This window comes from Papio anubis, chromosome 12 (genome assembly GCF_008728515.1).
Source record: "Papio anubis isolate 15944 chromosome 12, Panubis1.0, whole genome shotgun sequence".
Lineage (NCBI taxonomy): Eukaryota > Metazoa > Chordata > Mammalia > Primates > Cercopithecidae > Papio > Papio anubis.
In genome coordinates this window covers 39,180,502-39,199,317 of record NC_044987.1, presented here as the reverse complement: position 1 = coordinate 39,199,317, position 18,816 = coordinate 39,180,502, and the positions used below count along the sequence as shown (strand labels likewise).

The 18,816-nt window shown below is 36.1% G+C and overlaps 1 protein-coding gene across 2 annotated transcripts in view; it reads right to left on the bottom strand.

Annotated features, from left to right (window-relative positions):
* The window catches only part of SESN3 (sestrin 3), a 66,522-nt gene that overhangs the window by 46,570 nt on the left and 1,136 nt on the right, over positions 1 to 18,816 (bottom strand). The window contains exon 1 of one of the 2 annotated variants that reach the window (XM_003910573.5): positions 18,282 to 18,696. The exons of the other annotated variant lie outside the window; for it this stretch is intronic. Within the exon in view, the coding sequence (XP_003910622.1) occupies positions 18,282 to 18,359 (78 nt within the window). The 5' untranslated portion in view covers positions 18,360 to 18,696. Of the gene's footprint in view, positions 1 to 18,281; positions 18,697 to 18,816 lie in introns of those variants that run through there. 2 annotated transcript variants of the gene reach the window in all.

The following is an 18,816-nucleotide window of genomic DNA, read 5'->3' as shown; positions in this document are numbered from 1 at the left end:
CAAAATGTTTAGAAATTGTCTCACAAGCTAAAGAAAAGATTTACAGAATAGGCTGGGTTTAGAAAACTAAACTATCAATTGGCTCAAAGGAGGCCCCTAATTCTATATTTTGTTCAACAAATGATCCATCCTATTAGAAATGGAAAATAAAATTGGAAAGTAAAGCCACTTAAGTAAAAAACACCCATTTATAAAATAACTGGTTATAGATACTCTATAATGCTATAACACATTTTGCATTTTTGAGAATTAAAATATATATTTTAAAAAATCATTAAAAATAGACAGTCCATTGAAACCACATACCTTTGCCTTAAACATAAGAACAAGTATTTAATATTTAACTACCCTTCTTTTCCATACAGTAATGTATTAAATTAATTGAAACTTATCCATGCTTTCACAAGTGAAGATCCATAATAATCTATTAACCTCTACAAAAAGCCAAAAGGTATAGTTTTTCATTTTTAGCCATCTTTATAGTTATTTATAAAACATCTTTCTCTCTAACCACACAGTAAGCTCTCTAAAACCTAGGACAGACTCCATATACCTTTTTTTAGTCTTCAAAAATCCTAGTATACATGTTAATTAAATAATTATAAAATTACATTATTTTATAAAGTAGCCATCTTTTTCTATTTCAGTTCCTAATAGAAAATATCTCTAGATTAACATATAGTGCTCAGATTATATATTTAAGTTCCTGAAATTTATGCAGTAAGTTTTATTATCTACCATATGGTATAAAAGTATAGCAATACAACTGCAGCTATCTCTTGAATTCATAGTTAAGGAAAAGAACTAATATTCTGATGAAATATTAATAAAGCACATCAGATTCCTAAAGAGAATGACTGATATGACAACATAAAGAAATATGCTATAGATAGGCACAGTACCTTCATTCATTTCCAGATTGTATTTATCTATGTCTATGCATCTGAGTCCTCATTAGCCTCCTACACACACATTATTATTCCCTTGGTGATTTACCCATAGCTGCTTTAGATATCTATTAAACCTGTGAACATTTGTCTTTATCTCAATGAATCTTTAATTTGCCATCTCATTTGAATCTACTGTCTGTACTATCCATCACTTAAATTATCTGTTCTTCTCTATTATTTCAAAAAGGTAATAGCTTTCAAAATTTTATAAAATACGTTTATTGTTAAAAACAAAGGACAATGAAGAGAAGTAGATCGTAAAAATAATCTCCTGTAACCCCACCACCCAGAAATTAATACTGTTAATTTTGGATTCCTTCCTTCTGTATTTATTTTTTTTTAAATGAAAACAAAAATCTTCATATTCCTAAAAAACAAAAACAAAAAAAACTCGGTCTTTTCCAATCAATAACATATTATGGATGTCTGTCCACTTCTATACATAGATCTATATCCTATGAGTTGCCCAGTATTCCACTGTATTTATATCACATAATTTGTTTAACCAATTCCCTCATTAACAGTAACCTCAGAGCATTAAGCATTTACTGACGATATGTTAAAGATGACAGCTGATTCAATTGAAAATGAGCCCTATACTGAGATAAGATTTAGTCAAGGGGCAAACAACAATAGAAAGGAAAAACACAAAGATTACCGATGACAATGTGGTCTTATTCTCTAGCTTCTAATATACAGCACTGTCACTGACCTTTACTGAAAGCTAGGTGAACAAGCAGCTAGAATCAAAGGGCTCTGCTTTTAAGTAAGTGTGGATGCAAGAGTGAACAAGGGAAGCAGGCTGCCAGTGGAGTCTTTTAAATAGGATAAGTGATCTGTAGACCCCAAATCGTAGGAGTTGGCTGGAAAAAAAACTGGCATAATTTGTTAAGCTTTTATTTTTAATCTTGTTATTGCTTCCAGTATTCCAGAGATAGTTCTGTTTAAATGTACTTATGAATGACCCATAATTTAGTCAGTATTTTTATTCTTTATGAGAGTAAAATTACAACCAGAGCTAGGCAACTCTTTTTTCCTCAGGCATGGACCCAATCCTATATCTAAGCTTCTCAAGTTCTCTATCAATCTGAAGATAATAATTATCATTCATTAATTCAGAGAAGGAATTCTGTAATATTTCAAAATACTCAAATAAAAAGTCCTATGTAAAAAAAAAAAAAAAAAAGATAAAAAGATAAAGTTCTGCTGCCTTAACCAGTCATGCAATAACTGACAGGAAATATTCTCATACCTTACTTTTGCCATACTGCTATTTTAGACCATGAAAATGCTTTTTACATTTTTCTTTTTCATGAGACTCAAAGTCAAAAGCTGACTGTCCATTGCCATGGAGACAGTTCTATTTAAGGTACTATATTAGCCCTTTCCTCACAGAAGGAGATAGAAAAATGTTCAATAGAAAAGTGTCACCTACCATGGTTTAGAATTAAGTAATTACATATGCTTCTGGGGCAGCCCATGCATAAGGAACTTTGGAATTAAAGTGGGATAATTTAATACAGCCCACTATTCACATAAGTAACATCAATACAGGTTAAATTTTAGTACTAACTTAGAGTTAATATGAGGAAAACACCCATTACCTCAAAATTAGATGCAACCAAAGAACAAAATAAAATTACTTATAGTTACTGTCCTAGATAGAACTGCAACTAACTGAAACAATCTTTGCTTTTCAAAGAGCAACCTTCTATTTATCTATGGTCCATGTATAATACACATGCCATGGGTTTCTTTTGTTTTAATTTGTAGGCCTCCTACAGAGGCTAATGGAGACTTTCTGACACTCCATTTTTAATTGAAGAGTAAGCTACTATAGGTGAAAGAGAACATCCATAATTTATATATATATATATTTAATATTGTCCAAGAGATTCAAAAGAATTAAAAATATATATATATATCAATCCCAAATCTGTCATCAGGACAAATGTTATCATTTCTTCTTTGATTATAAAAAGTTCTTTTCTTTATGAAAGCTTAAAATATCAATCTTCCTTGAAATAAAAATAATCTAAATGGAAAGACCTACTAGAGTCTACCAGTGTTAGTGCCAAAATGCTTATTTTTATGTAAGCAAGCACGTCCAAGAGATATTTTCACTTGATTCCAGTAGTAAACAAGTTTTCAAAACCCAATTCCTTTTTCCCCAAGCTAAAGTTCAGAATGTAGCAACAACAAAATACGACATATTTTTCTTACAGTGAGAGCATATTATATCTGAAGGTCTCAAATCTGTATTTTGTAAAACAGGCAAAAGGAATCTTCCTGATTCTAGCACTGGTACTGCCGATATAATCTCTCTCAAACAACTGATAATGCATGTTGAAACTAAAGTGGATGTAAACAATTTTCATTTGTGGATGCATTTGGTTAATAATACTAGACTGGTGGTACTAAATTCTTAAGAGTATTAGAGTCACCTGGAAGACTTGTTACACTACAGATGGTTGGGTCCCATCCCCAGAATTTCAGAAGATTCAGCAGGTCTAGGGGTGGGGGGTGGGGAAGTAATCTAACAAACTCCCAGTTGATACTGATACTGCTGGTTCTAGAACCACACTGCAGAACCATCGTCCTAGACATTAAACAAACTGATTCGCTTACGGAATTGTTATTCCTTGCTAGTTAATATTTCAATCTTTCTCCAAATGAAATATTTTAAATAAAACAATAGCTTCGGTCAGGGGGAGGGGAAGTAAGAACAGTCAATCATAGCAATTTGGGAAGGATATTAATTCAATGAAGATGAAGTTAAGTCCTAAAAATTGTTATCTAGTTTGGTGAAATGCTGAATTACAATGACATTCAGGAAAATAAACACCTGACATGTCATACACGGTCTGTGTCCCCTGTGAATTCAACTGGCCTTGATAAACAAATATCTATTATAAAATAATGAAGAGGAACTTAGTATTTGAATGTAAATTTTTCCTAGAAATAACTGTAAACCAATTATGTGGCACATATGCTCTAGAAAAGGTATGTATCAAGTTTCTGTGAATCCAGTCTAGCTTTTCCACTGACTTATGCCTTCATTTTAGAAATCCTACAATAGACAGCATACTGTATTTTAGTTTCTAAGTGCTCTACACCTTCTGTCAAATGATCCATAAACAATAAAATGTGTTAAGATGACTATACAGGTAGAATAAAAAGAAATGACCTTTTATAGTAACAAAAGACTCGTTTTTTACAGTCATGTAATGTATACCTATCACTGAAAAGGCAATGGACAGGTTAGGAGTGATAGAAGACATATTACTTCATTTTTGTGACATCACAGTACTTTTTATGAATGATAACACAGTGGTTTATTAAATGCAAAATTTACTAAATATACACTGTCAAAATGAGTTCAAATTTTAGTAGCACTCTAAAATGAAAAATGAAATGCTTCAGCACATTGATGGCAGCATCCTAGGTAATTTCCTATTCAGTGTTTTTAAAAATCAAATTGTTTTTAAAAATCAAATTGTTTCTATAAATATCTACATCTAACTATAAATGGAGTTATCATTGAGGTACTTATTATCAATTCATTCCATTTTCCATTGTGACAAATATGTTCTCCACAACAGCTCTAATAAATATCTAATAATTAGTAAAGGAAGTAAGATAAAATCACATAGATGTTAGCAATAATTAGTAAAGGAGGCAAGATTTAAAAAAAAAAAGAGTTTAACATCAATTAAGAGTAAAATACTGGTTGGGTGCAGTGGTTCACACCTGTAATCCCAGCACTTCAGGAAGCCGAGGCGGGTGGATTACAAGGTCAGAGTTCGAGACCAGCCTGGCCATCACGGTGAAACCCTGTCTCTACTAAAAATACAAAAACTAGCTGGGTGTGGTGGCGTGCGCCTGCACTCCCACCTACTCAGGAGGTTGAGGCAGGAGAATTGCTTGAACCCTGGAGGCGGAGGTTGCAGTGAGCCGAGATCACACCACTGTACTCCAGCATGGACAACAAAGCAAGACTCTGTCTCAAAAAAAAAAAAAAAAAGTAAAATATTTTCCACTACTACCTGCTTATACATCATGCAAATTTGTTTTTTAAAACCACACGCATTTAGATTAGTGATTGCTTGACAAGATAAAAGAGAGTAAGATAAGAAAGGTCACCCATATCAATGTATGCATTTTGTGCATTTAATTCTCCCATATGTAATCATAAAACTACACAACCATAACAAGAGTTAGTCAGGAGACTCCCTACCAAATCTAATTTGAAGCATACATTAATAAACTGCTTAACTGTCGGCCACTGTGGCTCACACCAGTAATCCCAGCACTTTGGAAGGCCAAGGTGGTTGGATCATTTGAGGTCAGGAGTTCGAGACCAGCCTGGCCAACATGGTGAAACCCCATCTCTACTAAAAATACAAAAAGTAGCCGGGCATGGTGGCAGGCATCTGTAATCCCAGCTACTTGGGAGGCTGAGGCAGGAGAATTGCTTGAACCCGGGAGGCGGAGGTTGCAGTGAGCTGAGATGGCGTCGCTGTACTCCAGCCTGGGCAATAAGAGTGAGACGCTGTCTAAAAAAAAAAAAAGCTTAATTGTCAATCCTCATTTCAAAGGAAGAATTCTGACTGAATAGGGCTTGAATCTTGCACACTGAACTAGTTATGTCATGGTTTGATCTAGGTATCGTTAGATCCCAACCATGGAACGCATCATATACTGATGCTTTCACAAATGTGCAACCTAGATAATGGTGCCATATTAACTACATTGATTAAATGCTCAGTGTGCAATTTTAAAAGCTTATCCCCCAAAAAAGTATTCTGAATGACTTGATTTTCCATTTTTTAATTACTGACGTCCACCACTTCTGCTCATCAGAGGAAGGGTTTGTTTCTGCTGAATAACCTTCCTCTCACAACACTCCCCAACACCAACACTCACGTATTCCTGCATCAGGTACCACCTTTGTCCCCTCTGGAGTTAAGTGTATGGTTCATTTATTACGTGACACATTTCTTGAGCACCACTGTGCTAATGTTGGTTAGGGAAGGTAGGTAGGGAATTAGGATTTTAAGACAATAAGACGATTAGTTCAAAGCTTTACAATTATTTACTATAGAACTACTGTGCTTATGTGTACGGCCTGTAAGCCCAACATATTGTTACCCAGCCCATTACAGAAAGTTTACCAAATCCTGCTCTTGACCATCTTGTCAACTGGGAGGCATAACCTTGAAGATCTCTGTGAGACCCAGGCATGTGTTGCAAGTCATCACGCTATGTAGGTAAAAACCCTGATGTTCTCCTTCTAAGTTTGTTCAGTGCCTAACAGATGAGAGCACTTAATGTTTCCTAAATAAATAAAAGATATTCATATAGTACTCAGTGATTTATAAATGTTAATAGCCTTAACATTTCTGGCCTAAGAATCTGAAGGCCAGTAAAAGGTAAGAGCATTTGACATAGAATTCTGGTAAGCATAAAATGGCAATCTGTATAATTTTACAAAAAAAGAAAACTGTTTCTATATTCCTATCTACCTAAACATACATTTACCCTCATTTTTAAGAGCACCAAATACTAAATAGGTTTCTTGTATAATCAAAAGAATACTTACTAGTTTATGCAAATTTTGAGTGTTCAACATTGCACTTTGCCTAAAGAATATTAGAAACTAGGGCTTTAGTTATTTTTAACAGCTATACAATATAAAAATTAATCTCATGAGATTAATTATATAGGTCATACTCTATTAAAATAATGAAACTACAACACAAATAGGTATTCCACACCTCAACTGAGAGTTCACTAATTTCAAGTAACATACAAAAGTTTTGATAAAAGAATTCGAACATTACATGGAATTTAGTGCTAAGGTATCTTACTTTCATTTAAAAGCCATTTATTTTTATTAGTTTTAGGGTTTTTTTTCTTTACTGGAGCACATTTGCTGGACTGACTTGTTTTACTTTACTAATTTACACCAAAAAATTGAGATATACATATTAAATATCTAATTTTATATCAAAGAGGAACTTTCTGGGTAGGTAAAATATGATTTCTTTTTCATTTGTGTTACCTTAAAGACAAAAATAAATAATAACAAATATGCTACCCAACTTAAAATTCACCATGCTGGGCTCAAACCTTGGTCAGTACAAGTGAACAAGGATAAACCAGCTTGATATTGGCCATCGGTTGTCCCAACACCTTGCTTATTAACCAACTTTATCTGTTTCTTCATTTCATCTCCTACCTAAATATTGGATAGAACTTCATTAACACAGTTTTCCTATTAGACACAGCACAATTGACAAGCACATTCTTGGAGTAAACATATTGAAAAATACTTTTTTGCCAAAATCATTACCTTTTTAATGTTGAGTAAACAAGTCAGAAAAGACAGTCTCCAGTGAAGCAGTTACTTGAATTTGAGGATATAGGTTCCTCTGGAAACAATGTTATACGCAGTGGTTAGGTTTCTAGGCTAATTCACAAATGCCTGAACATACCTGTAATATTAATAGTACTCTGGAACAAAACTCTCAGAATTGGAGTTCTAACTTAAAATAAATAGCAGAACCACATCTCCCCATAAATCCCTCTCCCCAGCACAAACCCTTTGTAAGACTGGAAAATCTAGAGATGTAGATTCTGTAGACTATAGGGGATGTAGGTAGGGGAATGATAACAGTCCAAGGGTTTCTTTGATTCCTTTAAACAAAATTTTTGTCTCAACATATAATGAAAGCCAAACGAGTAGTGGAAATGGGCATTCATGTTATTATTTATCTTCATAAATAATTGTTTTACTGAAAAAAACTTACAAAAAAGTGAGAATATTTCTTAGAGGTCCAATTTGCGAGACACATACTTAAACTCAAAATGCTTCCAGATAATATCTTTTGTCACAGACACTAGAGCAGTATTAAATGATTCAATGTTATTGAACTAATTAATGACTGGCTGGCAGGAGGAGGAGGGCAAAGTATGCTGGTAAATTAGGGAAAAAAATCTTGAGGTTAAGAAAGAATGGTCACATAATTAGGATTTACACACATAAAAGAGATAACTATACAGGTTAAAACTGTTCAGTAAGAACTTTAATGTGTTTCTCAATAGATTTAATCTTATAAAATAACTTTTTGCATTTCTAATGTAAAAATAAGATAGAATACATATGAATTTGAAATCACTCCTATAAACTCTTGAATAATCAGGTCCTATTAAGTTTCATTAGTTTTACATTTTATAACAGCCTTTTACACAAAGAAAAACATGAAATATAAGACAAGGCAGTGGTTATACCTGCATAATGAGCCAGGCTTTGGAGTTCAACCTGGTTGCAAATCCTAAGTCTGTCACTTACTGGTACTATAACCTTTAAGAAGTTAAGAATGCCCTGTGAGCCCCAGTTTCTTTATGCATAATCTGTGAGTAATAATTCATTGCAGGTTGTGATGCTTAAATGTGATAACATACGCAAAGCTTAAATGCTTAGCATAGACTATGGCACGCAAGCAGTATTCAGTAGAAGCTATTGTTATTATAGATATTCTAAAATGTGTTTTGAAAGTAAGAGTCACAGCTGGGCCGGGTGGCTCATGCCTTTAATCCTAGCATTTTGGGAGGCCAAGGCAGGCAGATCACTTGAGGTGAGGAGTTGGAAGCCAGCATGGCCAACATGGTGAAACCCTGTCTCTACTAAAAATACAAAAAATTAGCTGGGCATGGTGGTGGGCGCCTATAATCCCAGCTACTTGGGAGGCTGAGGCAGGAGAATCGCTTGAACTCGGGAGGCGGAGGTTTCAGTGAGCCGAGATGGCGCCACTGTACTCCAGACTGGGTGACAGAGCAAGACTCCATCTCAAAAAAAAAAAAAAAAAAAAAAAAAAGGAAGTAAGAGTCACAGTCTCAGATAATTACAATGATCTTCTACAAAACCCAATTTTAGTACCCATGAGGTAAATGTGATCTTTCTAAATATTCAGCATATATATTGATAACTGAAAAGATAATTTTCATTTCTTCAACTGACTAGTTCCATCTTTTCAGTATAGGAAGATGTAAAAATAAAATATGTATCTAGAAAGAAGAACATATCTTTCCATTACAAGTAGCTATTAATTAGCAGGGAATAAAAAGAAAATAAGTCTTACTAAAATACGTATTTTATACTTGTTAAGAAGTGCCTGGTGGTGCAAGAAATAATATAGCCCTAAATCAGCCATTTTAATTTTTGGTCTTATTTATTCACATATAATATTTTCAATACATTCTTTGTAAAACATAAGGTTAAATGCCTGTCATACCTTATTAGAAACTTTAGGCAGCATAAGGCAAGATATTTCAACCAGCCTAAATAGGAATAAAATATCTTATGATATTCATGCGTCCCTCAAGAGGCAGCCAATATACTGGCCCACAGACCAATAAATGACTCACTTCTGCATGGATCTAAAAAGTAAAGGCTAGTTATGGGGTAGTCTGGGCCTATGAACAACTCTATTTCACATTTACCAAGGGAGTGCCTGCTGGCCAAGGGGTTCATAGCTGGTTTGGGAGACTTTCAAAGTAAAGGGCTTGTGGAAGTGGAAGACTGAAAGGCTGTCAGAATTCTAAAGTCAAACTGGAACCCTAGGCTCACCTAGAATCTTGGAATTTTGAAGGTATACCCTTAACTACTCAAAAACAGCCATTCCTTATAAAACACTAACAGATTCCAAGAAGTGGAGCATGTGTCCATTTAAAAGCAATGGCCACTTTACATTTCTGAGAAGGACCAGCAGCTAAGGCTGGTGTCTTGACGGGACATTCTTGCTCTCTATTAGAATTTCCTTCAAAAGTGATGTATTTAATTGAAACATTTTCATGGCCACAAGGATGATGAAATGCTTGAAAGCAAAAACAAAGAAGCAAAGAAGTCCAGGCACCAATGCACTCAAAGATTATTTTCTCAAATAATCTTTGCTATGGCACTTCTGAAAGTGTTTCTTATAAAGAGAACAAAATAAAGCCATAAAAGAACAGACGTATTTTGGAAAATGAGAAAAGTTTTCATACAGTGGCTATATTGTATTGTATCTAATATAAATATGCTACTGATATTTTTTAAATAAATGTTTTTAAATCAAAATCCTATTTTGCTAACAATAAACTCTCCATTAACTAGATCCCAAATAAGAGGCAACCTAGTTGGAGAAATGTTTATGTAATTGTTAATTATAATTCAGTATGCTAAGTGCAATAAATGCAGTGCAATTGAATATCATGGCAGTCCAGAGGATAGAAGGAGAAGGAAGAGTTGGAAGATTAGAAAAGGCTTTTTGGAAATGTCATCAGACTTTTGAAGAACAGTCTTTCTTCGGATTTTTGAAAGACAAATAGTAATTCTATATGGTAACTACAGGTTTAGATTACATAGGATACATATTTTAAATAGTTTAAATCACATAGGTTTAAGGAACTGTTATGGGGATACATGACTAAACGTTTTTGCTTGGTAATGTATTTACTTTATATAGTGAATTCCACTTCCTGCCCACCATCTCTAATCCTATCACAGTGATGTCTAAGGGACAAGTTAGATACAGCTAGTCACTTATAGGTCTCACCAGATCTAGTCAGACAGAGTAAATAGACCCTTATGCTTATGCCTTCAAGACCACACTGAATGCAGGTAGTTGCTGGCTGTCATAGCTTTTGTGTATAGTGTACCACACCCCCTCCACCCCACCCCCGCAAACCCACCACACACACATAGAAAGTCCACTGTACCTTTGTGGATTTATTTAGGGACTCCCACATTCAGAGCTATCCCATCTCCTGTTTACAGCAGTGGCTCTGTTTTCCTTTGTCTTAATCTTAACAATGCTTGTTATCAGTACCCTGCATTAACAGTTCTGTCTCTTCTCTCAGATTTTTTCTTGTTCCTCCGGCTGCTGCTTCTCCCACACTTCTCAGCTTTCAAGCCAAACAGGCTAACCTTGCTACTCAGGGTCTTTCTTTCCCTTGCAGCCAAGAACCAATCAATTCGGTATAAAGGACATAATTTTTGGATTTGACCTTTCTTCAGCTGTTGCACAGTACTAAAGGAGAATATTCCTTCCAAGTGAAAGAACTTTGCTTTTTTCCCTCCCTGGTTTCTATCAGATAAAAAGATGCTCATGGAAATTAGGGAAAGATCATTTCCAGTTAGCCAGTTACTGTGGTAGTAGAGAAGCTTCTAGGACGTCACTGAAAGGGTGGTAGACAGCATCTGCAAGTCATACACACACCAAACAGAGGTAACTGAGTTGGCTTTACCAACATTTTCTATCAGTGGTATTAAGCTTTTTATTTTCCCCATAGAACTACATTTATATATACCATATACTGGCATCAGTAGTAACTCTGGCTTAGTAGTTCATAAATGTCTTGGTCCTGGAACCCCCTCACACTCTTAAAAATTATTGAGGACCCCAAAGAGCCTTTGTTTATGTGTGGGTTATAACTGCCAACATTTATTGTATTAGAAATTAAACCCGAGAAAACTTTGACATGTTTAATTCATTTAAAATAGTAATAAAATCTATTACATGTGAATATAAATCACATTATTTTTAGGAATAATTGTATTTTCCAAAACATAAAAAGTGAGAAGAGTGACATTTACATTTTGCAAATCTCTTTAATGTCTATTTCATACAAGACAGCTAAATTTTCCCCATTCAATCTGCTGTGATGTGTTTTGATTGAACAATGCGAGAAAAATCGAACCTGACATAGCTATATAGTTGGAAAAAGAAGGTAAGTGTGAATATTTTTCTTTGATACCACACTAAAACTCAACAAGTATAGCTTCTTAAAGGCTAATTGCAATGTGGTATCTGAAATCATATCCATGACCTCAACTGTTCATATCATATTAAAATCCACTTGTACATTTTGTGGTTTGAATGGATTTTACCCATATATGATTTTGATAAACATTTCCTCAAAAATAAACAAAGTGATCCTGAAAACTAGAGGAAAACAACTGACAATAATCATTGTCAGTGATAAAAAGAATAGTCAGATACAAACATTACCTTGTCCATTACGCTCTAATTGGCTGCTCTTGGCAGAAAAGGAAAGAAAGACCCCAATTAATAATGTCTTTCTCTGTTGGTCTTTTGAAAAATATTGGCTCAATGAGTTACATAAATCTTTCAAATACTGACAAATTTTATTATACATTATCAAAAAATTACATCCACTAATATCATACTTGATCTCAAGGGGACAGCCTTTAAGAATCGGGAAGCTTTAAGGCTACTGGTGACAGACACATATTTTTTAAAACTCTATTTTTTCCCTGAAAGCTTGAATTTTATCACTAGCAGCAAATATTGTCAATTAGTTTCCTTGAATTTTCAGGGTCATATTATTCATTTATAAGAATGTTTATCAAACACCCAGGTCTAAGTAACCAAAGTTTGTCTGACAGGTGTTATTTCCAGTAAAAATGGGGTTACATGAAAAAAGTGGCTAGTTCAGCTTGCAACTAAAACAACTGCACAAGTTTTCTCCTGGAGCCAGCCAGTTTGCTATGCAGTGGATGCACTTTATACTCTCCATTTTGTCATACGGGGTATTAAAAAGATGGACACAAAAATGTCAAGATTCAACAAAATTTAAATGTTTACTGCTTCTTCAAGGACATTCAGTGATACTGAAATTTTTTCCCCATTGTTGAATGTGCGGTGGTAAAGAATACAGTGATAACTGTTTGGTGCTACTAACCTGATTGATACTAAGGGGCTAGCATAGTTTTACCCCCACTGCTTTTGCTCTCAGTCAAGAAGGCAAATAAAGTCTTTGTATAATTATGAACACAGTTTTGACCTCTCAGGCCTTCTGAAAGGGTTTTGGATCCACAGGGATCCAAGGACCATACTTTGAGAACTGCTGCTTTATCTTATTAAGGAATTGGTGAAACAACTGTTAGAGAGATAAAAGCAGCCAGCTTACTCTTCTCCTACTCCTTCAGTTAATCTTCAATAGTATTTAAAGTGTGGCTAACTTTCATGTTTCCAACCAATATTACCTGGAGAATCTTAGGTGCCTTTGGGCATTCACAGATGCTGAAGCTGGGAGTAGGGATATTCCCTAGCAGCCTCAATATTGCAGAGGACAAATTGAAACAGCTTATTACAAAGGCAGTATTAAGAATTAAATGGATTTCTTTGTTATTAGTTGTATGACTGAGATCAGGCCACTTAAATCTTCTCAGTTTGTAAGAATCAACTGAGATAATGTGAAAGCACCCTAAACACTGTGAAGGTCAATACAAACTTAAGGTATTATAATCCAATTCTTTCAAAGGAAGAAAATAAAAAGGCTGAAGAGATGGGGAGAAAAGGTTAAGAGACTTTTACTTTCATCTCTTCTCCTAAACTAAAATAATTAAAAATTTTTGCTTTACCCGAGATTTACCCCCACTTTCATTAAGCACAATTTTCCTTAACTCTTAGTCTTTACAAACTAAATATACTAATTCCCCTTATCTGCTGAAGTGTCAAGGAGGCAATTTAATTATTTGAGAATCAAAAGTCAATGCCCTGAATTACTATTTAAGTGCAGGGGTGAGAAATACAGATAGAAATATGGACATCAAAAATAAGTAAAAAAAAAAAAAAAAGTCATTCTGACTAAAAGCATAATCTTTACCTCTCATTTACAGGCAATAATTAAACAGGACAGAAAAGTGAGTATTAACCAAATTACTCAGTATGTACTGAAATATATTCCCACAACACAGAAAGAACTAAGACAGTCTGGGAAAATGGAAAAATACATAGACTTGTCCTTTTCTTTCTTACATGGTTTACTAAGTTCATTAACACACATCTCTCTCCAACTATACAGCAACCTATAAGGCAAGTAAAAATTATCAACATTTTACAGAGAAAACTCTGCTTCGAAATCAAAAGATCTGTCAAAGACCTAACAGCAACCACGTCTGTGGCTTCCAGTATCACTACATTAGTAGTTACGTTTTGTATTTATTTAGTGGGGGGGAGTTGGGGGAAGCAGCAGACCACTTTTTACAAATTAAATCTTCTATTGAACCTGAACCATAAAGCATATAAATATACCAAGCAACTTTCAAGTATTTTAGTAATAAAGTAACAACTACTGATAACAATAAATTTATGTTCTCACAAGTAAACATTTAACTTAAGTAAATATGCAAGGAATTCTTTTGAATAAGCCAGTGCCTTCACAATCAATGACAATCTTTCTCATAACATGACACAGCAACAAAAAAAATTCAAGACCTGCACAAGAATAATTTTGTAATGAAAGATAATGGTGGTAGATTCCAGTGTATTCAAATTATGTGTACATATTTGGGGGTACCCATATTTTTAAATTACAATTTTAAAATAAGTTAAAACATACTTAAAAATTTAATGCAACTCAAGCATTTTAAAACCCCAAAGAATCTTAAGGGTCCATACGAAGCAGTTTAAAAACCATTGCATAAAGGTTTGCCATCACGAATTTACTACTTGATCTCTGCTTAGGATATTTAAAATAACCAAGTTAAAAACTGCCTTTGACAATCAAAAATATGTAACACAAGAAAACTGATTAACCAAGGCATAATGTAACTAGTGGTCCACAGATAAAGCAAATACCTTTTATTGGCTAAACCATATAAAGTTGCTATTACTTAACAATTTTGACTATAAAAATGAGGCCCATATAGTTCAATCTACTATTTTTCTTTTTTTTTTTCTTTTTTTTTGAGACAGAGTTTTGCTCTTATTGCTCAAGCTGGAGTGCAGTGGTGTGACCTTGGCTCATCGCAAACTCCGCCTCCCAGGTTCAAGGGATTCTCCTGCCTTAGCCTCCTGAGTAACTGGGACTACAGGCACATGCTACGACGACCAGCTAATTTTTGTATTTTTAGTAGAGACAGGTTTCACCATGTTGGCCAGGATGGTCTCGATCTCTTGACCTCGTGATCCGCACACCTCGGCCTCCCAAAGTGCTGGGATTACAGGCATGAGCCACCATGCCCAGCCCTCAATCTAGTATTTTTCATTTTGACAGTATCTTTTTTCTAAAACCATCAAAAAGCTGTCAAAATATATGATCATATAACAAAGTGAAAAGTGCAATAACAATTCAAAGATATATCACTATAACTATCTTTACATTAAAAAAGTTTAAATGTTAGATCATCTAAACTTAGAGGACAAAACTATTCATTCAAGTAGCACTAACTGCTCAATACCCAAAGTACATTGTAATATGCCACTTTTTTTATTTACTGGAAGATGAGTGGACTGATAATTACCTACCTTCCTCAATGCAGTTTGACATCACTTTTCAAATTAAAAGATTATGTTCTTCTAGTTATCACTTGAATTTCTTCAAGTAAAAGATTCAACTTAAAAACTTGTTAACTTTATAAAATAAATAGAAGCATTTCCTCTTTTATTAAAAACTTTACTGAACTACATCACTGACAATAGAGCAAGTTAGACTTAAGAGTTAGGGATTTCAGGATAGTTTTGATGGTTCATTTATTTATGGATATGGTTTACCTCTCCATTCTTTTGACTTACCTAAGTTTACCAAATTAGGTGCATTCAATATTTTAATAAGTCTCTTTATTTTGGAGGATACTAAATCAAAACTGTAAATGGACTTCTAAGAATAAATGCGATTCTCATACAATAAACAATTCAATATTCAGGCATTGGGTTAAACTAAACTATTTCATTTGAAGGTGAATTCCATTCCTTGTGAAGTTCCCCTAAAATTCAACACACTGCAACAAATTAAGCCACTTACTGAGAGAATAACACTTTCTGCCCCATATAAAGGTGACCCTTCTTCCATCATTCTATAGAAATATAAAATCAAAAGTAATTCACACTGGATGAGCATGAGTTTCATTCTTCCATTATGAATTAGACTGAAGAAACATTCAAAATGCTATGACTCACTTGGCTATATTACTGAACACTTTATTAAATGGAAAATAAGATAAATTCAAAGCATCACATTTTGAGAGTTACAGATGACTTTTAACTTAGAGTTATATCAACAAGAAAAACATGTCTTTATTAGAAATACATTTTTCACTGTTATTTTAAGAATGATGAAACATTTAAAATGCTACATACTGATTCTCTTAAGAGCACTTCAAAGTGGCACTCTTAAAAAGCTGCAAATGTTGCCAAGTCATGTTATAACTGGCTCAAAGAATCTTATTTCCATTAAGTTATTTCATGCCACTGCATGAATCAGTATTAAATACCTTGGAGTTACTAAAAACTGGAATACTGGCAGAGATGTGCACAGTAATTATAAAATATGAAAATGTGAATACTCCTTTTCCACGTTTCTTTTAATAATGGCTAAAAATGAGGATGTTCTTTCTAGGTAAACAGAAACAGTTTCTTTTCTTAAAAGCTAAAGGAAAGATGTAATATCTTAAATGCTAGGAAAGTGTCATGGATCCATAGCCATAGCTCTCTCAAAAGAAAAATGAAATACATTTTGAAGCCTAATATTACCTCCAAACATTTTATTAGCCTAACAAATTGCCAGAGCCATTAAAAAAATTTTTTTTTATCAAAGTCAGTACAGTGCTCTTTTTCCTTATTCAATTAAAAAACATAACTTGCTGTCATTTTAACCAGGCTGCACTTTAATCAAACGTGTCTTAAACTACACATTTTTTTCATGTCAAAGACATAACATAAATTTAAAAATTAAGAAATACATTTTTTTGAAAGCTAAGTTCAGATGACATCTGGCCCTGCAGTGAAAGAGTTAACATTCAGCTAAGCTGATCTGCACTTCTGATCCATTACATTTCTCACAAGCTACCCTACAATGAGCTGAGCAAGTATCAACTGTAATTTGATCCTAGAGTTTATGGAAAAAAATAACTGCACATACTCAACATGCACATTTAATAAAAATCTGTTTCAAGAGAAACATATCCAATAAACACAATTTAAGGCATATTTAACTGTTCAATTAACCTCAAATCTGCAATCCCTTTGCTCTCACGCTCTCAAATAAAATAGGAAGAAAAAAAAAAAAAAAAAAGCAGCAGCCCTACTGCAGGGAAAAGAGGCTTGAAAAACAACTTTGATTGGCACTTGGCCTGACCCACAGAGGAAGAAAAACAGTTTTTGGACAAAGAGCGCAAATATTTGAGCTTGCTTACTTACGTGATTTTTTCTTTCTTCCTTTAAAAAAAATGTAGAAAGAACAATCCCAAAGTGAACTGTATTTAGAGATATTGACTAAAAACGGTACCATATTCATCTCGCTTTCAGTCCCGATGCATTTGCACAGCTCAGCAATTTTAATTCATTTGTAGTGAACAAACAGAAGCATCTCACCTAACGTTTCCACTTAATAAAATGTAAAAATAGAGTTTGAATACGAATAAACTGATTACAATATTACTTTGGGGCAGCTGTTAAAATCTGATCAAAAACTCTAGAGACCTTTTTTTCATTCCTTTCCCCATCCCTCTCGTCCTTCCCCACGGGGCGATTAAGCCAAGTAAGCTAAACAATACTGGAGTAAACTTTCTATCAGTCACTCTAGGAAGCAGCAATAAACTGATGGTGCGCCTGATTTTTCTGGATCAACGGGGGGGAGGGGGGTGCTAAGGAGGAATAACCCACATCCACCTCAGTCTCCTCCTCCCCCAACCCCAGCCTCAGGAACTGGCCAGGTCGAATTGCATTTCCCATGGGCATAAAGTTCAAGATGCTTTACTGGTTCCTTTTCGAGACTACAGACACAGGACGACCATCCAAACAATTTGAAAAGAGGGGTGTTGGGCAAGGCGCGCAAGGCAGAAGCAACCGAATAAACAAAAACAACACTCGCAAGAGTTAGCTACAGCAAAGAGGGGCCAGCCAGGTTCCTCGGGATCCGACCCAGCTGCTCTGATTTCACACCGATCTCCATCAACAGCTAAACTGCACAGGGAGGAGGATCGAATCGATCCCTACCGCCCTCCGCCGAAGGAGCTGACCCGGGGTAGTAAGGTAGGGAAATGAGCCGTAAAGGAGAGCAAAGGCACCAAAGAAAAAGAACAAGGGAAGAAAAAAATATCCCAACCCCTCCGGACTTGCGTCTGTCCCGGCGGAAATAAAAAGCCGCAGCAGTCCAAACCCTCCCGCCCTCAACCCACGCCCCCTTTTTTCGGTCCCTGCGGAGGGACGGTGCCCGGGGATCCCTCTGAGCCTCCCCCAGTGCGCGCCCGGGGACGAGCCACCCAAGCCCCCGCCGGCAAGAAGCGACCCTCGCCGGCAGGACCCCGGGCCGAACCCGTACCTTCCGCAGCACTTTCCGGCAGTTGGTACAGAGCAGGTAGTTGGCGGCGGCCGACGGGCTGCTGCCGCCCCGGTTCATCGTGGCTACGGGCGCCGAGGCGCAAGCGGGCGGAGGGCCGGGTCCGGGCTGTCACTGCGGCCACTGCGGGGCCGGTCCGTCCCCCCGCCGCCACCCGCGATTCCGCCTCAGCCTCCTCAAGGCGGGATGTCGGGAGGAGAGGCGACTGCCCGAAAGCGAGCGGCACTGCCAGAGGCGACCACCGCGGCAGCTGCCCCAGCGACGGCGGAGACGGCGGCGGCTGCTCCTCACCGGCCCGTTGTTCCACCCGCCCCCATCCTCCAGACCCCCGCCCCCGCCAGGCTAGGACGAGCAGCCGCCACCGCTGCCACCGCCACCGCAGCCGCCGCAGCGCCTCAGTGCGGCCCCGCCTCCGCCGCCCCACCACCTTCACCACCTCGACGCTCCGGTACCGCCCCTCCCGCCAATCGGACAGCTCCGGCTACGCCCCCCAGGCGCTAGCCCGCAGCCAATGAGC